This window comes from Setaria viridis, chromosome 9 (assembly GCF_005286985.2).
Source record: "Setaria viridis chromosome 9, Setaria_viridis_v4.0, whole genome shotgun sequence".
Taxonomy (NCBI): Eukaryota; Viridiplantae; Streptophyta; class Magnoliopsida; order Poales; family Poaceae; genus Setaria; species Setaria viridis.
The window spans coordinates 4,583,660-4,604,385 of NC_048271.2; the positions used below are offsets into that span (position 1 = coordinate 4,583,660).

Below are 20,726 nucleotides of genomic sequence, written 5' to 3' on the forward strand. Positions count from 1 at the left end.
TTTTTGTCCTCTCAAGGCCAAGGTGAAGGTGGAGTGTGCTCTCAAGTTTAAAAAACTTTGAACTCCCGCTTCTGCTCGCACCTTGGCTGCAGATCGGAATAGTAAATGCGGAGGCGTGATGCCGTCATCAATGCCGGAGGTGGATGCTGTGCCGCCGTGCACGAGAGGGAGACTGGGAGAGTCGGAGAGAGATGTTTGCAGGAAGAGAGAGATCAGAATTCAGAACTGCACAAGGCAACAGCACTGGAAGCCTGGAAGGTGAGCCCCATATCCGCCTGCCGCCCGCTGGCTGCTGCTCCCTCTCTCCGTCTCTCGCCTGAAAAGAGAGGGTGGCTTCTGTGGTGCCACCTCGCCACTGGTGCCGGTGGTGGCAGGCCGGAGATAGTGTGTGGGCGTGCCCTGCGCCTGCTGGGGATGGGCCTGGCAATGCCATGGCAAGGAGGACAGACACACAAAAGGCACAAAGCCGAAGGCAAAGGACAAAGGCTGGCTGGGGGGTTCACCGCGGCACTACGACAACCTTGGCTTTTGAATGGTACGGCAAACAGTCGTTCAGTTCTTCAGGGGCGTGTGTTGCTGTGCAGGGTTTGTCATGACACGAGCCGTCAGGTTTCTACAGGGTATCTGTATATCATTCTGGATGGATCATGAGCAGGATTGGGATGTCTGTTGTTTTGTACTTCTACCTGTAGGCATTGGTCGTACAAATTGTGGTTGAGGCGGTTCATCAGGTTAGAGAAAACCAGGGGAATCTATACTTGGATTAACCAGATGCAAAAGCAGGCAAGAGGCTTTCGGGCAAGCCTAGGGAGATGGATTGCTTCAACTTTCTCAAAAGTTTCCAAAGCATTGGAGTGCGAGAGAGAGGCTAAAGGTCAAGGCTCAAGAGCCAGCCTCAGCATGGTTTTCCTTGACCGAAATGCTCGTGCCCTTAGGGGCTGTTTGGTTGCAGCCCTGAGCTGAAATTGCCTGGCTGCACACCTGCCTGGAGCTTGCCTGCATGGTGTTTAGGGGGTGTTTGGAAGGAGGGGACTAAATTTTAGTTCCCATCACATTGAATGTTTGGACACTAATTAGGAGTATTAAACCTAGATTAATTATAAAACTAATTACACAACCTCTATGCTAAATCGCGCGACGAATCTATTAAGCCTAATTAGTCCATGATTTGACAATGTGGTGCTACAGTAACCATTCGCTAATGATGGATTAATTAGGCTTAATAGATTCGTCTCGCGATTTAGCCTAGGGGTTCTGCAATTAGTTTTGTAATTAGCTTATGTTTAGTCCTCCTAATTAGTATCCGAACATCCGATGTGATAGGGCTAAAGTTTAGCTCCTGGTATCCAAACGCCCCCTTAGTTACGGTCCTGCAAGGTTGATTGGATCAGGCAGCATCAACCCCCACCAGGCCGACGAAATTGAACGTCTGGCTCCAGTGCGGTGGTTGCCTGGACTAATGGCTATGATTACACACTAATCAATCGTATGGCTGCATGCACGATCTTCCTATAGCTTATTTGTCTACGTAAAATCAATCAAATAATATTCCCACCGTATAAAACATTAACCCAATTTACTTCACCTTGTGAAAAATAAGGTTTCCATATTATTTCTCATATTAGTTTAATTAAATATATTTATTGTTCTATTACAAATATTTATTTTATAATCTTATTAATAAAAATTAACAAGCAAGTCATTCGACATCCGCTAACCATGTATCAGTGTCTATTAAATCATATTTTGGTATAAAAAAGCAAATGAATGTTGTGTTTCCTTTTAATTAGTGTTCTCAAGCACAGGCCTCCGACCTAGCTTTCTTGATAAGGCAGATTTCATCAAATTTTCAGTCAACTCTAAGGCAGCATTTTTTGCCAGGCAACTTGTTCAGGTCTCCAACCAAACAAGCCCTTAGAGCTCAGATGATTTCAGCCCGGTGAAGGTAGTCTGATTCTGAATGACCGTGAGTCAGGTGTGGTCTTCAGAGCACATGAGTCCGTGGCATCATCTCAACACGCTGCTGGATCTGTTTCTTTCGATGACACGCGATCGACTTCGGAGTAGGGCCCAATCTTCCCAGAAAATTGGGTAAGAAAACTAGACATTTGGCCGTTTTGGCGGATATCAATGAGGATGCTGGCAATCTTGGCGACGCAGGATAATGGGGCACGAGCAACTAGTGGTGCATCAGCTTTGTCAAGCATTTGTGGATCATTTTCATGCGCTCTGGTCCTACACCATGGACTGCCTTTCCCTGATCTTCATGAAATGAGCGTGCATGCCGTGGTACAACTCGAGTAATCTTTGCATTCACGAGAGGAAGTTCTTTAGATTTAGCCTTTATGCAGTTCTTTCAGTCTTTGCTTGCGAAAAAGTTAGCCCTTCTGGGTCCTAGCTAACATAACGTTAATCTTGCTTCGATGAGGGCGATTCCACTAGTGTTTAATCCAAACTTAAGCTTGCTCATCAGAAACGGGCGTTGTCCCCCGGGAATTTTCAGAACAAATCGTGCAATTTCAGCAGGCTACTTTTCGCACAGTGCGTTTTGTATGGATGTTCATCTGAAACTGAAACATTGTACATGAGTAGGGGACCACTCTGTTTTTTTTTCCTCAGATATCATCAATCGGTACCGGAAGAACACAACGACAAGCAGGTAAAGAACTAGTCTTATGCCGGCAGAAAGTTAACGCGAAACATTCCGCCGTAGAATGTTTACAGCAGTAACAGTACATCGCAAGGGACAAAGCTGACGGGACTAAACATAGTAAACAAAACAAGCAACATTCTCGTCTTCAACGATCACGATTAGGAAAACCTGCTGTAGGCTCACATGGCGCATGAGAATTGGCTGCATTAGTAGAATGATTATCGGGACTAATGGCAGCGCGCACTTACGTCTCACGGCTGGAGATTCAGAAACTGTCAAGATCTAAGCACATCTCGCAGATGTGGCTGGCCCTTGGCCTCTCGCAGCACCTAAAATTCCTCTGGCAAATCTCATAGATTAATACGCCCAACCACTGCCCATCATTGGTCCAGCATTGCATTTCATTCCATTTCGTTCCGTTTCGTTTTCCCCTTTGTTTCTGCACAAGCCTCTTGACAGGAGTGCAGGACCAAGACCAACCCTGACGATGGGGACAAGAGAAGCAACGGGGGCACGCAAGCAGAGACAAACAATGCCAGCGCGGCTTGGCACGATGGCACGCAACCGTGCCGCGAGTTGGCAACGAATCGAACGATCGGCAGGCGACAGAATGATCGCGCGCAGCATCGCAATCGCTGGCGCTTTCCGCTCGCTTATGAGTGAGCCGGCGAGCGATCTGCGCGCGGCCGCGCGCACGCGGCCCCAATCATACGAGCGTCCGGGACCCTACCCGTTCCGGGTTTGTTTTTGGCATCAGGGGACACGAACTCCGGCAGAGCCAGCGAAGCATCCACCACGCCTGGCCAAAGCACGTCACGACCAGCCAGGTGACGAATTCAGCGGGGAAGCCGACCCTAGCCAAGCCGACGTCGAAGGCTGCTTCCAGCACCGTGGTTATAGATGGTCAGATGGGTCGTCCGGCCTTAGCTCGGCACTAACCTGATTTGGCCCGGCTCGACTAGGCTTGGCACGGTGGCTTAGTTGTGTCGGGCTGAACCAGCACTACGTGCTGAATTGCCGGCCCAAGCTCGGCACTACGATCCTTTTGTTGTGCCGGGCCAGCACAACGGCATGGCAGGCAAGTGCCAGGTCAAGCCCGAAAAGCAAAAGAGAATTGAAGAGGAAATCAAACTAAGATGCAAAAATCAAGAAATTCTTCACGGATTCACAGTAATCACCAAATACACACATCGAATACATCACACAAAATCCATTGAAAATGAATGTGTGGCGACAAGCGTGGCCCTAGCGCCGTTCATGGCCGCGCCCCTGCGGCAACAGCAAGTGCACCGCCTGGTGGTAGCCCCTGGCGGCGGCGGCGGCAGGCGCGCCGATGCGATGGCGGTGGCGGCGAACGGCGCCGCTCCTGACCGAGCCTCCCGTAGTGTCGGCGACCTGGAGCAGGCGCGGCGACCGGTCGCCAGCGCGACAAGGACGGCGGCGGAGGAGTGAGGGGAGGAAGGGGCGGCGGCTGGGAAGGGGAAAGTGGGGGCAAAGAGTTAGAGTTTTCTATATTAATATGGACTAGCGAAGGTGGTTAGTAGGCTGCCGTCGGACCGGCTCAAAAATCACTCGGGCTGGCCAAGGTTGCGGGCCAGGCACTAGCCCAACCATAGGGCTGGGCCGGCCTGTGTACTACTACCCTCATGCCGGCTGTGTTAGGGCCGAGCTTTTTTAGGGCCAGTCCTCGGGCCGCTCAGCGGGCCTGGCCCATCTGGCCATCTTTAGTCCGTGGCCGGCGCGTTCGGCATGAACAGGGGGTCATGTAGTCTGGCTGGTTTCTTATACCGGTTCGTTTTTATGCGTATCCAGGTACATCTGGGCCTGTTTATTGGGCTGGTTAGGCTGCCTGGGCTTCTCGCCCATCGTGTGTATTGGGCCTTTTCTCGTCCTTCCTATTACGTACGCCACTTCTGGAGCCCAGAGTGGCCGAGGCCTCGTGGATCGCACGATTCCTGGCGCCGTGGCGCCACGCAGGCCACCCACATCATCCTTCCCCTCCGTGGCTCCGCCTCCGTGTTTGACTCCGGCGGCTCGTGGAGTCGTGGTCTTCCTCGGCTGCCTTCTCCATCCCGCCGAGCCTGAGCTGCAAAATACTACCACTGAGAAGAAATGGCGAGTGTGGCCTCCTCGAGGTGCCCCGGCCTTCTCCTCCGGCCGAGCCTCGCCGGAGCCCGATGCTGCCCGCGCCCGTCCTCTTCCCTCCGCCTCCGTTCGCGGTGGGGCCGGCGCCACCCGAGGACCCTCGCTTGCGTCGCGCCGCCGGACTCCGCGGAGCCACAGACGGTGCGCTCTGACAGCACACCAAGGACTCCTCTACCTTGTTCCCGTATTGTTATTTCGTGCATGCGAAGTGGATCCCTGGATTTTTTTTACAGTAATTCCGTGCAAATGATGATTGTTCTACTAGAACTTCAAATTCGTGTAGATAGTTGTGGGCATAAACATGTTACAGGAATTTTGCACTCTTGAGATCAGTACTCCTGCTAGTGCTAGGATATAGGTTTCAACGAGATGCTAATGGAGTGATGTGTCTTTTGCTTTCACAGGATGAGCATACTGTGAAAGCTGAGTCGACTGAAGAAGAGGCTCAGACAACCAGCACAACCCAGGATGCTGGACTTCCAGCTCTCCCAAACAAGGATCTCAACAGAAGGGTAGCATTACTGTCCACTCTTGGGGCAGTGGCTCTCTTTGCATCGCAGAGGCTCAATCTTAGTGAGGCATCTCTTAAAGATCTTGCAGCCAATGCTGTGCCATATGAAGAGGTCAGCGCTCCCTGGACTTTATGTGGATTATTTGCCTGATGCTGCATATTTACTTGGAAAAAGTCTAAATTACTCCCCTCAAGTATAACCAAAGTCTGGATAACCCCCTAAAGTATTTCTTGGTTCAGTTTACCCCCTAAACTATACCATTTGGTTCAATTTACCCCTTAACACAATTTGTCTTTTTTGTTTCTCCATGCACAAGTGGAGTTTTAAGTTCAGATTTTGCAAGATGGTAGTAGACAACATAAGACATGTTAAACAATATATCATTAATTTTTCATCACTATTTTGATAGGGTAGGATATTTAATAATAAAATTTATCGTTGAGATACAAAATTATATAAAAACTAATAATGAAAAATTTATAAAATATTTTTTAATATAGATTATGATGTCCACTACCAGCCTGCAAAGTTTCAAATTAAAATTCAACTTGTGTATGGAGAAACAAAAATGACAAATTGCATTATGGGGTAAGTTGAACCAAACAGCATAGTTTAGGGGGTAAATTAAACCAAAACATTGTTTAGGTGGTTATCTGGACTTTCGCTATACTTGAAGGGAGTAATTTGGACTTTTTCCTATTTATTTAGTTAATTGGTTGGTGCCCAATGGAAAAATTAATTGGTAGGGATTTACATGTTGTAATGTCGCAGTATCATCTTTGCAGTTGTTGTTCATGAAATGCACAATGAGAACCGCCTGGAAAGGAATAATTTCGATAGACAAAACAATGTTTTTTACCTGTCAATGAATCAATGCATCGTTGGTTGCTTCAAGTGCTATCGGTACTCTTTGCTTAATATGTGTTTCGTCTAGCTCCTGTCGTTATGTTACCAACATCCTTCAGATTAATTTGTTCAATTTCGTTCACTTTGTCGAATTGCTTTTTGAAAAAAAAACTGCTAGAGCTGGAATCTCATTAATTCATTTCTTTGCCAGGCTGTGCTGATTGTATTTGTTTTGCATATGGTTTTCTTCACTGTAAATGCTGGTGAAACTTAACCTGATAAATGCATATGCAGTGATGCAACACACTATTGTGTAGGACAGCTCCACGTTGCTGCTACAAATAGATATAGGTATTGGAGAAGCCTCTCCAATGTGCTAATAGGTACAAACAGCACAAAGTGTTGAAGGAACCACTTCAATGTGGGCAAAGATAGACCAAAAGGTCGAATCCGAATCCATGGATAGCAAGAGCTTACTACAAAGCCATTTGGGTACAAGATCTAGTCCAAGATCTAAAGGGTAGAACAACATGTTCTATTTTCTATTGATAACTATAATGGGTACATCACAACCATCTTACAAACTTGAGGCTTGCCTCTATTTATGGGCTGATAAGCCTTACACGACTCACACACAACTAATATGACAACTAGATAAAAACTCACATATGGCAAATAGGTAACAATTCATGTGTAGCTAATAGACAACTAAGCTTCAAGTGTAGTAGTAAAAACCAATTTTGCATCTAATTCTTGAAGTGTGAGATGAGTGTATATTTTCATAGTAGAAGAATGGGATTTGTCTTCTAACTCTTGATAGAAAAATCCAGTTTGAGTTTTGACACACTTATATTCATGAACCATTTGGCTATATGTGATGTCCCTCAACATGCAGGCTCTTTCAAATGGCAAGCCCACTGTTGTTGAATTTTATGCGGACTGGTGTGAAGTTTGCCGAGAGTTAGCTCCAGATATCTACCAAGTTGAGCAACAATACAAGTAATTTTTACACCCACTTTTCACATTTCTGCACTTACGTTTTCATCCGGAATAACAACAATGGTCCATTCCATTTATTCAAGAATCAGTACTAGTCTCTGCTGCATTATATCCTATTAGGAACATTCCATCGAATCCTTGTTATAGGCATGGCAACCAGGATCTGAAGGTGCTGCACTGCAGGTACCAGCTGGACACCATCAGTTAGGATAAGGCCTTAAAGCAGATTGTTGGGTCTATTCTTAGAAAGTTATGTGTATGTGTCTGCGGAAGCCAAAGGCTATCAATCCTGGCCGCATGGTGCTTTGTTAAGCAATGGATCAGGAAAGAAACATTAGTCTAAGTCTACCCAAGAGTTTTAATTCCTCCCGAGCAGAAGGCACCGCCCAGCTATCCTCTGGTGGTGTTTACCCCTTATGATCCGATCATAACAAACCTTATAGCTGGACTGCCACAGGAAGTAGTTCTGTGCGCATAGGTTGTCCTTATTTTATAATTCGAAGCATAATCAATCACAAATCTTAATCAATCTAGTGGATAGAAAGGCAAATAGGAGTTCTGTTTACAAAAGAATCTATCGAGTTTCATCAACGGCATTATGATTATATCCAACAACCAAGACACAATTATTGACCAAGCTAGTCTTTGCATGTGTTGTTTTTATTTCCTGTCAATGATATTTACATACCTTGAACGTTCTTTTCAGGGACCGTGTCAATTTTGTCATGTTGAATGTCGACAATACAAAGTGGGAACAAGAGCTTGATGAGTTTGGAGTAGAAGGCATTCCTCATTTTGCCTTTCTAGATAAGGAAGGAAATGAGGAAGGCAATGTTGTTGGGAGACTTCCAAAACAGTATTTTCTTGACAATGTGGTCGCACTTGCTTCTGGTGATCCCAACATTCCTCATGCACGAGTTGTTGGTCAGTTCTCAAGTGCCGAGTCTAGGAAGGTTCATCAAGTTGCTGATCCCAGAAGTCATGGCTAGTAGTTGTTGGCCGTGTGGTAGCAGTATAATGCCAAGACCATTTGACAAGTAAGCCTTCTTTCTCTTAAATAAGTCAGTAAGTTGTAAGTACATATGTCATGCAGAGTTTCAGTGAATAAATAATATCTCAGTGACTCTAAAAAAATGCCTCAGTTGTGTACTTTTAGGACTGTTCAAGCTATATATCTTTAGCAAGATAATAATACAGTATGCTGCCACTTTTAAAATTATATATATAGTATGCTACCACAAGTCCACAACCTGTCGATTTCTCTTGCACACAGAAACGGCTTCCTGCCAAAAAACCATTGGACCTTTTGCTAAGGCAAGTTTTTGAACCTAGCTAATATAAAATTGCCTTCATACAAAGAGATGAAACAGCACGTCGATTTCACATTTCATGATTGTGACCCCTGCCAATTTTTAAAAAGCTAATCTGATTTTTGCAGGAGGCGACCCTAAGACTATGCTATTAACACAATCACTGTCTCTTGGTATCAAGCTTGCGGGAGCTGGAAACACCGTAAATGCCAGAAGAAAGTGCTACAGCAATCGTCTATGCCAGGTCATGAGGATGTGATGTGCCTGTTTCAGCGTTGATTTGTCAGTGATAGGGAAACGGTTGCATCTTGTACTGAAAAAAATGCAGAGGTACCGACATAGTACGTCAGTACAACCCCGAATGTGCATGTACCACTACATTATCAATGTTTTCCAGCAGGGTGTAGGGGCTACTGGCCCATGAAAGCAGCTCACTCCTACTCGTTGTTCGTGTAACACATGCTTATTGTGCTGCTTTCAGCCTTGATATCTATCCCGATCGACCATATTCGGTCTCCCATTATGACCGCCAAGTCATTTCCTTTTGTGCAATCAGGTTGTCTGCCACTTTGTTCACTGTCCTGCAACACTTTTCTGTGCCTCTGCAGTGCCTGCTTGAGAGCACCGTCCCACGAGGGATGATTGCAGCCATATACTATGACAGGTGGATCATGTGAATGTGATCAGTTGTGATGTTCCATGTAGAAAGAGCAGAGAAGAAACGGGCCGGACCGGAACTGATGGACGCCGAGCATTATTCTACAGGGCAGAGTCATGGCTCGTGCCGGGGAACAAACACGAGACCAACGACTCCACCTCGGTGGAACGCTGACCGCGCGGTCTGGTCAGACTCGGGCCCGTCGTGCGGCCGTGTGTGAACCCCGCGAGGTCCTCGGCACGACACGAGCGCAGCGTGGACGCGTACGGCCGGCCAGTCAGAGTCAACCCGGGGCAGGAGCGTGTGATCTTGCTGATCGCTGACTCGCTGCTAGAACGGGGCTCCGCGTCTCCACGGAAACGGGGGACGCCGGACGCGGACGCGGACGCGAGCAGGTGGAATGGAAAAGCCGAGGCCGGCAGAGGCAGAGCCGAACCGTGGTGCCCGGTGACGCCGTGACGACGGTGCCGCGTCTCAGGCGGAAAAAGGCAGAGGCGTGCACTCGCCCTTGCCGCGAGCCCGCGAGCATGGTGCGCGAGGCCCACAGGCCCCAGCCTAATGTGACGGCCGGGTGCATTACCTTTTCAGTCATCAGTCAAAGTGTTTCCAACAGAAAAAAAAGAACGTTTCTTATCATTGGGCCCAGTAACTGGCCGGAGACCACCAAGAGCATGCACTGTGAGTCTGTGATGGCCCTAGGTGCGTGTCGGCGCGTGCAAACCTTGATCACACTCGCCGGGCAGGCAAGAGAATAATGAGGCTTGGAATCGTTCCATCGCCGATCGGCGCTCCTCATACCTGTCGACCACAGCGACCACCGAGCGGAAAATCCCCTAGCTAGCTCGAATCCTTTCTTTCACCAGCTACTGCCGCCGACTCGCGCTGCTCAGTGATCACACGCCGAGGTCAGCGGCCGCCGATCGAGGCGTCAATGTGCCACCGGCCAGCGGCCATCCGCCCACGATCGGCGGCACCGTGACGCTTGCGAGTACGTTGGAGCTGAAAGAAAACGATAAAAGAAAGACCGAGGCATGAGCCGAGCTCTGCGTCGATACCTTGTGCCATGCGGCGCCCATGCGTCGAGTCGCCGCCGACGCGCGGCAGCTCTGATCATCCACGTAGCCGTCGTGCCGTCATGCCTGGCGAAGGCAGCGAGACGCTCAACCGAACAAAAAAACGCATCACTTCCTCGCATCATTCAAGTAACGAAAATTTTGGTACAACTCCCGTCAACAATTTCAGTTTCTAACCATTAATGTCTCTTAAACAATTAAATTTAATATTTGAATGTAGGGCTAAATTAGTCTCCACCATACTCCCTCCATCTATGTTTATAAGATATAGTATGATTTAAGCACGATCTTCCAAATAACATTTTGACCATTCATTTATCTTATTCATATTATTTATGGTTATAAACTATATAAAGTTTACATTATAAAAATAAAAAATTAATAGTTAAATTATTAGTAGAAAATTGTAAAGTTTGAATCTTAATATGTGTGTGCGCCTTATAAATAAAAACGGAAGGAGTAGTTTTTAAATTGTACCTAACATTTGCGATATTTAAAATGTAGTTAATATTGTTGATCGAAGCCAACTATATATGGAGAGTACTCTCCCCCCAACACTAGAAAAAGACTTGTTCATACACGTAGTTAGTGGGGATCCCACCTTTATCCTCTATTTCTCGCGGCGCACCTCCTCTCGCGTTCTTATATTCGCGCACGGCGCATCTTCCTCTCACGTTCTCATATTTGCGCACGGCGCATCTGTCTCATGAGCTCTCACAGCGCTCCGCCTCCAATGCCTTTCGCTTGGCTCCTGTGGCGCCGCTGCGCGCCGATGTAGAATCATACAAAGCCAATCCTCCCGCTCGACTCTTGGTAGCGCTGCCACCACCGATGAGAGGGGCGAACAGCACGGAGCCAACACCTTGCAGTGCCACCAGTTTGACTCCCACCACCAAGGCGGGTGGTGCCCCAAGGCATCACCATTCTCGTCGGCGACCCGCCTCCACTGCTGGTCGACAATCTACCTTGAATCTTCTTCTATCCCGACATCAAAAGTAATCATATACACTCGAATCCTTAGGCTCTACGCTCCTTCTATCCTGACATCATAGGTAATCGTATACACTCGAATCCTTAAGCCTAAGGTCGTCGGAGTCGCTGAAGTTAGAGTTGTTACATGGTTGATCAGTTTTATCACTTCCTTGCTCTTTTCTTTTCTTTCTTTTTTTCCGTTCTCTTTCCTTTTTTTCAAAAATGTATTCCAGCAGTCTTCTACAGCATCATGCATTTCTATATCGAGGGGGCTACGCATCATGCATGTCTATATCGAGGGGCTCTCCCATTATCAGGTGTAGAATGAGAGCCTCTATTTTTAGACGGTTATTAATTTTATTGTTCAGGCGGTGTCTTTGCTACCGTGTAGCTGTCAACAACGATAATCATTTGGAGACCTGATGACAGACTGGCTTAACAGCATCACTGTTGGTGCTTAACCACACTGTCACTCTCGACGCAAATGGTTGAGCCGTACGTGTGCGTAGCGAGATAGATCAAAAAGAATCAATCACCTTTAATGGCCAAGAGAGTACTCCACGCTCCTCAACCCATTTCACCACGTGCGTTGCCTGTTGCCCGCCGCCGCCCGGCCGTGACCGTGGACGCGCCGGGCGACCACCAAATCCACGACGCGCCTCCACCGGCCGGCCGCACTTGCCAACGGACCACCGCCGGAAATGCCCCACGTTTCCCACTCCCTCGCCCCCCACGCGGCCGCTGCCGCAGCTGCCTTTCCCTCCCTCCCTCCCTCCCGACCCCGAGACTTTTTAAACGCACCCAGAGGCAGCCTACTGACACCCGCACACTTTATTATACCACACCGACTGGCGCCAGCGCCACGGCACTCCACGAGTCAGCGTAGCCCGCGTCGTGGACCGCTAGTCTCCAGCACCGCCGACCCCGCCAGCAGATCAAGAGATGGCCACGGCGACCTACCTCTCCTTCTCGGCGGCGGCGCCGTCGTGGCAAGCCCGCCGCCAGCGGCAGACGACGCGGGCGGCCGCGTCGGCGACGGACCGGCCGCGCGAGGTGGTGTCGCCGAAGCAGCGGCTTCCGCTGCGGAAGGTGCCCGGCGACTACGGCCCGCCGGTGGTCGGCGCGCTCCGGGACCGGCTCGAGTACTTCTACGGGCCCGGCGGTCGCGACGGCTTCTTCACGTCCCGCGTCCGCGCGCACGGCTCCACCGTGGTGCGGCTCAACATGCCGCCGGGCCCCTTCGTGGCGCGCGACCCGCGCGTGGTGGCGCTCCTCGACGCCGCATCGTTCCCGGTGCTCTTCGACACCTCGCTCGTCGACAAGACGGACCTCTTCACGGGCACCTTCATGCCCTCCACCGACCTCACCGGCGGCTACCGCGTCCTCTCCTACGTCGACCCCTCCGAGGCCAACCACGGCCCGCTCAAGACGCTCCTCTTCTACCTCCTCTCGCACCGCCGCCAGCACGTGATCCCCAAGTTCCGCGAGGTGTACGGCGACCTGTTCAGCCTCATGGAGAACGAGCTCTCCCGGGTCGGCAAGGCCGACTTCGGCCACTACAACGACGCCGCCGCCTTCTCCTTCCTCTGCCAGGCGCTGCTGGGGCGCGACCCCACCGAGTCCGCGCTCCAGGGCGACGGGCCCAAGCTGATCACCAAGTGGGTGCTGTTCCAGATCAGCCCGCTGCTCAACCTCGGCCTGCCCAAGCTCGTCGAGGACTCCCTCCTCCACTCGTTCCGCCTCCCGCCGGCGCTGGTCAAGAAGGACTACGACCGGCTCGCCGACTTCTTCCGCGACGCCGCCAGGGGCGTCGTCGACGAGGGCGAGCGCCTCGGCATCCCGCGGGAGGAGGCGGTGCACAACATCCTGTTCGCCATGTGCTTCAATTCCTTCGGCGGCATGAAGATCCTGTTCCCGTCGCTCGTCAAGTGGCTGGGCCGCGCCGGCGCGCGCACCCACGGGCGGCTGGCGACGGAGGTGCGCGACGCCGTGCGCGCCCACGGCGGCGAGGTGACCATGAAGGCGCTGTCGGAGATGCCGCTGGTGAAGTCGGCGGTGTACGAGGCGCTGCGGATCGAGCCACCCGTGGCGATGCAGTACGGGCGCGCCAAGCGGGACATGGTGGTGGAGAGCCACGACTACGGGTTCGAGGTGCGCGAGGGGGAGATGCTCTTCGGCTACCAGCCCATGGCCACCAAGGACCCGCGCGTCTTCGCGAGGCCCGAGGAGTACGTGCCCGACAGGTTCCTCGGAGACGACGGCGCGCGCCTGCTCCGCCACGTCGTCTGGTCCAACGGGCCCGAGACCGCGTCGCCCACGCTGCAGGACAAGCAGTGCGCCGGCAAGGACTTCGTCGTCCTCATCGCGCGCCTCCTCGTCGCCGAGATCTTCCTCCGGTACGACTCCTTCGACGTCCAGGTCGGCGCCTCCGCGCTGGGGTCGTCGGTGACCGTCACCTCGCTCAAGAAAGCCACCTTCTGATTCTGAGCTCTGCCTCTGATCGACCGCCCGTCGAAGTCTCACCGCAGCAGGCGGCGTGCAGATTTTTTACTGTAGAATATACTGCGCTGCCCCCTCTCTCTCTCTCTCTCAATATTTCTCCAAGTGTTGTGCTACTGACCTACTGTGTCAGTGTCACTGTATGATCGGCAGGCATGGATATGGAAGTGTAACCAAATTTCTTTTCTTGGTAAAACAAGAGAATACTTTTCCCCAGGGACCTTTCCTGTCTCGAGACTTTAGGTCAAGAAAAATTGCTAGTGATCCGAGGGGGACATGCACCTATTGTTTCAAGCTGGCTGTCCATGACGGACCCATCTAGTAATGGACCGAGATTCCAGAGTAAAGTAGTAGGTGAACAGTGATGCAAATACCATGTTCATCGGCCGCGCTATTAATCAGTTGGATGGGACTGCAAATTATTGGGAGATGATTAACGCCAAACCTACCTTGCACTTCATTCTCTTGGGGTCCATGACGTGCACTAGTTGCTGTTGCAACTTGCTTCAATCGAAGTTGATTCCTGAAAGTTGTTTGGTTCGGATGCTTGGTTTGATTTCTGTTGAAATCTTCTGATCATGCACTAATAAAGATAATCCAAAGTGGAAACCGGATAAGCAAGCTCAAAGCCCATGGAATTGGCACTGCCCATGCCCCATAGGACACTTTCAACGTACGAGTCCCCAAATGTGCTTAACCATGGAGTAGCCAAATGTGCGGCTATTTGTAAATTTTTAAGAGACAAAGCTCAAATGTTATCCGAATTTCACACAGAAAAGCATCTGATTTCCCTAAGAAAGGGTAAAAGGTTCTGCACTTCAAATACGGCATAGATCTGTAGGTCATGGGATCGCGAGCTTTCCTCGAAAGTGGTCGGCAGCTTTGCCGATCAACAGGCCACATGGACCGACCGGACGCCTCTCAAAATAGGACCAACGAGCCAGCCAGCCCGATCATGCATAGGAGCATGGAGAACTCCGGCTGTAGCCGCAGACATGAGGCAGTACGTGTATATGGGGCTTAAATAAAAGACGTAAGGGTTCCATACCAGTGCTGCCGGAGGTCACCTAAAATGAACAGGCATCACCGACGCAAACGCCTCGCCTAACAATCCCACCCATTTTCGGCTACTTTTTCATAAAGGGGTACGCACTTGCAAAGATTCGTCCACCACATCCAGATTAACCAGACCAAAAGGCAAAACGACAGATAAGAAGCTTGGAATTCCACGGTCAGATTAGAGATCACACATTTTTTGTAAGCAACATGCGTAACCACTCTAGCAGACCTGAATTGACAAAGATCTGACTCTTCGCAGCCACAGCTATCAGTTACAAAAAGTATTCTGATTGATGTCTCCAGGGTTCAAGTCTCACGGTACCTCGACTAGTTCCACAGGGAAAGAATATTTTCATCACGTGACCACACCTGCAACTCACCTTCCAGGATACTTCTGGTACACAACCTCATGTACGAGTTCAACATCCTCGATTCTAAATTCAGAATTTTCCATGATGGCAACTTCACCTATCAAATAATAAGGCAAGAAAACATTTTACACCAACAGAACGGGTCACAAGAAAGTAGTGATTAACATCAGGACCAACACGCTTTAGCTAAACAAACAATAACATTTGGGTGCAACACTAAACTCTACAGATGGATAAAAGCTCTAGTTGAAACCAGGGTTGACAGTTGACACACTTTAGTTAATTGAGCTAGCATACCTACTCTCCTGGGCAAGTTAAAAAAAAACAATTTCAGTAGTTATACTATTCACTAGCACCACTATACCAAAAATTCCCGCATGCCGATTCTAAGAGTTTTCTATTGTGGGCATGAGTTATACAAAATGCATAAAAGATACGGAATCACATCAGATTGCCCCCATAGATCAGCATCTTGATGCAAGATCCAACCTTTGCTTTATTAAATATCGAATCGTGGGCCACATGGAATGATGTGCTATTGGACCACTCCGGTTACCTTATTCATTATGGTAACATGTAGCCATAGTATTATAAACGACAAGGCCATGAAAACTATTAACAACATGGACAATCCATTGATGGCTATTGCTATGTGGCTCATGTTGGTTATAAAACCAAAATATTCAAAATTACGCAGCCCAATAGTGTGCAATACTTTGTCTCCACGCTCCACTGTCATTAGTAGCTGTTAATCATCCACGAAGTTGTTCTATTCCAGCATAATTCACAAATTTGTAAAAAACTGATTAACCATTTTGTGCCACAATTCTATTAACTGAAATGTTGTGCTTCCAAGAAAGGATAACAGGTAAACTCAGCCCGAGTACTCGAGAAAAAAATCATAATAGGAATTTAATTTTAAAAAGGTCCATTATGATTTCTACTTAATGCTGCAAAAGAATGTTTCATAAAGGCAGACTGTTTCAGTACAATCCATGGTGTGCAATACATAGTCCATTGTTTCTTATCTAGCATTCATGCCAAAGATATTGAATGTAAATGAACGGTAATTTGAATTTGTAGCCGATCACAACATGGTTAGCCATTATCTTATAATAACTCCCTTTCTAAATACAAAATTGACTTACCAGATAAGTGCACACCACTAAAAGATAGACATATCAGGTGGTGGTCCATAAACTGATTTCCATGACAAGGGAACAGTCCATCCATTAGACCCATTTCCTGTAAGCGCACAGAAAGATCCATTAAGAAGATTAGCAAACATTTGTTATGACGGCAGAATACTAAATAGCAACATTCCAAGAAGAATGAAATTAACAAAGCAATTTAAAAGAGTATAAAGCAATTCCGCATGGCCCTTTAGTAGTTTGACAATAGATGAATAGATAGAAATACACTTTTCTTTTCTTTTTTCGGTGGCTTCAGTCAAAAAAAAAAGGGATAAGTGTTGTGATAATATATAAATGTACCATGGAATTTCTCAGGCTCATGACCTAGAAGTTTACATACTGCCTCAGCTAACTGGAAAGATTCTGGCATGTTGTCACCTTCTGAGCAGTAGCACAGTACACAAGAAACCTTCAAACCTTTAGCCTATCACAAATAAAGACATATTGTAACAGTGACTCCAACACTCAGTGATAAAAAAACTTTTGAAGCTGAAACAAAATCAGATACCTTGCAGGCAGAGAATAGTGCTGCAAATGGCAAGCTCGCATAGTAATCATTTATTGTCATCTCATCAGTGTCATCAGCCATATCTTCAGAAAAATCACCACCCTCGACTAGGCCAGTAAGACAACTCCAACGCTTATGAGATAGGTCATACTCCTCTAGCTTCTTCCACCCCAATTTTTCATATTCTGAATCAGAACCATCTTCATTGCAACTTGAAAGGTAATACACCTGCATGTCACTACATAATAAAACAAGGTTAACTAATCAACTCACTCTTGACAGAGAACATAAGAGATCTGCTGCAGTTAGGCATTTCAGTTACCTGGATGCATCAATTACCCTCCTCTTGCCAGAATCTAAACTTGAAAGAATAACAATATGGTCCTTTCCAATGGTTTTTATGAAATCAGCAACATTTTTTGCAAATGAAACCATCATTCCCTATATTGGTAACGAAAAATTAACATAGTCATGAAATAATCAGGAACTAGCACTAAGACCGCAAGAACAAATAATAGGTACAGAAATTAATATAGAAACAAGCTAATGAAAACCTAAATGATGCCTACAATTCTGAATTTGCTGTGCCTCAACCTCAACATAGAAAAGAAAATGGATGAACATAACAGCACTAAATTTTATTTTAATTATTCCAGCGATAGAGATTACTAAATGTTCCATGTAGTTCCACAAGAATAAGAATTCCAGGTATGATGTTTGCAAAAGAAATCTAAGTTCTAATTTCAATAAAGAAAGGGGTATATGCACAATTTTCATACTGTTCTGGGTCACACAAACTTATGTCTAGACAGCATTCCAGGGGCTCATTATCAAAAGATGTAACTTTAATTGGACGTGCAACAATTATGTTGCTTTCTTTGACAAATTCATTTCAATCAAAGGAATTTTGATCTCCAGAAGAAATATGTTATAATGTAAAAGTTTGCAAGTTGTACGGTATGAAGGTAACGAAGCAAAACACAATTACTGTCTTGATGTAACTGAGCACAGCAAGACGAAATAAAGTTACAAATACCATGAAATTGGTGTAGCATCTAGTTTCTTTGTCTCAACCAAAGGATTTTTAGATGAGAAAAATCTGTATATGTGAAGAATAAAGTAAACAGCTTAGCTAAGACGAACGTACTGTAATAACTGGAGATCTTTGCTGAATGAAAGACAGCCTATGAGATGTAGATTCATAAGCTGCCAAGAAAAAGACAGAAAGATGGTCAGTTTGAATTGTGCATCAACACTACACGCACTGTCTCGTGTGTTTATAACTTAAGGTGTAAGTAAATTAAAGTATCAAAAGGACCGTTCTACTCCAGCTGGAAGTCAGCAAATTATCCATCGCACAACCTATGGCACAGTATATAGGCTTGCAGTACCAGTAGAGCGGCAACACATTTCATCGAACAGTTGGTGTTCACGGGATAATGAGACTAGCAGCACAGGAATGCAAGCAACAACGCTGACGCAACTCATCAAACAGGAGGTAGGAATATCACAGTAGAGTCAATTAGAATCCAATACCCAACCTTCGAGGGCGAGGGCGAGGTCACCGACGGCGTCGGGGCCGAAGGCGTCGTTGCCGGCGCAGGGCAGCACGGAGGGCTCGTCGAGGTAGGCCACCCGCCTCGACCTCGCCGAGGATATCAGCAGGTCGACGGCGAGCTGACCCACGTTTCCGATCGACAGCGCCGGCTGCGACCGAGAAATCGGAAGATATGAGGAGAAGGTACTAAAAATTCGATTCCAGCAAATATTCAGTGGTAGCTCGCAGCGTTAGGGTTTCGAACCATGATGAGCGTGGGGCAGGAAGGCGAGAACGACTCCCCCTCGACGACGGCGAACTCCATTGCGGCGGCTGCCAGGCGAAGGCGCAGTGTGTCTCGGGCTCCGCGGCTGCCGGTCGAAAGCTCTCCCTTCCTTGAGCGAGAAGTTGAATAGACGATTACTACCGAGGAAGAAGATCTCTCTGTCCTCTTCCACGTCTCTTTTGTACAGAGGAATTTCAGATTCGGCGTTTCAGGCTAGTTTGGGCCGTGGATTCTTATCTTCTTAGCGAATTGAAGGTGACGACTCCAGTTCTGGGCCCAATTGAGCCTGCCCAAATTTGAGAAATCAACAAAGGAAAAAAAAATAGAGCCCCATTTTAACATGCCAACCTTCTTTATTATGAGAGGAATAAGGTGTGGCTAGGTATCATCCGAGAGATTTTCATCTAACATTTCACCCACATTTTCGACCAATGGAAGAGAGCCACGTCATGCAACTAATCCAAAAAATGGCATTTATCATTTGGCTGAAAAGGGCATCCAATTTCAATCAAAAAGGTAACCAATCATACGTTTCATGCACGGGAAGGAATCTGAGTGAAAAAAGAAAGCAAAACAACCAGATTTCGGTAATCACGTTTCCACATGTACTTGAGCACAAAAAATAAGCAAACATATATGGTGGAAATTTACAAACCTCCACTGTGTGGCAGGTTTTGAGTGAGGGCATGTGCCCTCACTAGCTCCAATGTGGGCCCCGCCCCTGCTGGTACCTGTTAGTGAGAAAAACAACTTCCAATTCATGACATAAAAATATAAAATTTATTTTTTCAATATTCCAACCAAATAAAAACAATGCTAGTTTGTCCTTAAGAGGTCTCCAAACCAACAATTGAAAATGACAACTAATGAAAGAATAAAGTAGAAGAGAAATAAAAGAAAAACAACAATAACACAATTTTTTATATACACATAACACATTTTTAATGAACGAAACAATACCACGTCAAAATAAGATAATAATAACTAGAAAAATAAAAAATGAATGATACAAAATACTTAATATAAACGAAAGAACATACAACAATAGAACAAGATGAAAAAACATTATAAAAAAAAGAAAGAAACCTCCCACGCGAGAGCAGAGCAAACTTGCCAGTGAAGAAAGAACAATTAGATTTTTTCCATTTGTGAGATGCCGTTTGTGCTTGATAGAAAAGACAATAGCAAGACATATGTATTGCCCCTTGCTCCCACTTGGCTTATAGCTTCATATAAGAGTGGTTAATTTACACGCTTCCCATGTTGCTCACTAACTATGGGAAGCGCAACACTTGCTCTCCACTCTAAAGTAAAATAACGGCCTCCCTCAAACATCAAAATCACTAATTGTCGTTCAAATTCTCCTATGGGCAAGCAATAGACAAGCCATTATGCGAGTTATAGTTTAAATGGCACTCAACAGTTGAATGACATGTGGCTACTAGTAGCAAATAACATATCTATAATGAGAAAAATGTCATGTATAAAGGTTTTATCAAATGCTTCTAGACATTTGATATTATCTCACCATGTACACCCTAATGAATCTGGGACAAAATAAATTTTACACACGAGATTGAATCAACAACACGAAAAAAAAAACCTAAGAGAAAATAAAAATGCTACATCCGTCCATCGAAAAAGTCAAAATACAACTGGATTCACCCCTCGCACAAAGTTAAAAAAAAAATGAGACACCCACCATATGTTACATTACCGTTCAAGCAACAAATAAGAAAAGGACAACATAAAATAAAATGGTCAGCACGCCAACGGCATCTCATGAATTCATCAACGGGCCAATCAAACAAACAGAAACAAGCCTAGAAGTACTCTCTGTGCGACATAATCTCCATCGGCTGCAGGGGCGGAGCTTGGAGGGGGGGGGGGGGGGGGGGGGGGGGGGGGGTGCATGGCCACCCCTGCCATTGACAATCTCCGCTACAGAAACAGTAAATCGACTACTGTTCATTGATTTTCAGAGAAAATTAGTATGCCTGGCCCTCTTGATTAGTTGCTCAAGCAGACTGCCAGGGTATGGGTATGAACAACAGCTAACATCATGGGTAAACAAGAAAACAAAGCCACCAAATCCCGAATGCAAA

General features: G+C 47.1%; 3 protein-coding genes across 3 annotated transcripts; 2 read left to right on the forward strand and 1 right to left on the reverse strand.

Annotated features, from left to right (window-relative positions):
- The first annotated feature begins 4,649 nt into the window (after positions 1 to 4,649).
- LOC117836969 (thioredoxin-like protein HCF164, chloroplastic) lies at positions 4,650 to 9,002 on the forward strand. The gene is made up of 5 exons (XM_034716497.2): positions 4,650 to 4,939; positions 5,203 to 5,421; positions 7,052 to 7,155; positions 7,862 to 8,192; positions 8,594 to 9,002. Exons 1-4 carry the CDS (start codon positions 4,766 to 4,768, stop codon positions 8,142 to 8,144), a joined length of 780 nt encoding a protein of 259 aa, XP_034572388.1. The 5' UTR covers positions 4,650 to 4,765; the 3' UTR covers positions 8,145 to 8,192; positions 8,594 to 9,002.
- Positions 9,003 to 11,971: 2,969 nt separating this feature from the next.
- Positions 11,972 to 13,883, forward strand: LOC117836966 (allene oxide synthase 1, chloroplastic). The gene has a single exon (XM_034716495.2). It carries the CDS (start codon positions 12,111 to 12,113, stop codon positions 13,647 to 13,649), a length of 1,539 nt encoding a protein of 512 aa, XP_034572386.1. The 5' UTR covers positions 11,972 to 12,110; the 3' UTR covers positions 13,650 to 13,883.
- Positions 13,884 to 14,848: 965 nt separating this feature from the next.
- Positions 14,849 to 18,784, reverse strand: LOC117836968 (uncharacterized). The gene is made up of 8 exons (XM_034716496.2): positions 18,601 to 18,784; positions 18,340 to 18,505; positions 17,946 to 18,004; positions 17,121 to 17,239; positions 16,799 to 17,036; positions 16,591 to 16,714; positions 16,246 to 16,342; positions 14,849 to 15,194 (listed from the first exon to the last, which is right to left on the reverse strand). Exons 1-7 carry the CDS (start codon positions 18,658 to 18,660, stop codon positions 16,263 to 16,265), a joined length of 846 nt encoding a protein of 281 aa, XP_034572387.1. The 5' UTR covers positions 18,661 to 18,784; the 3' UTR covers positions 14,849 to 15,194; positions 16,246 to 16,262.
- Positions 18,785 to 20,726: the final 1,942 nt, after the last annotated feature.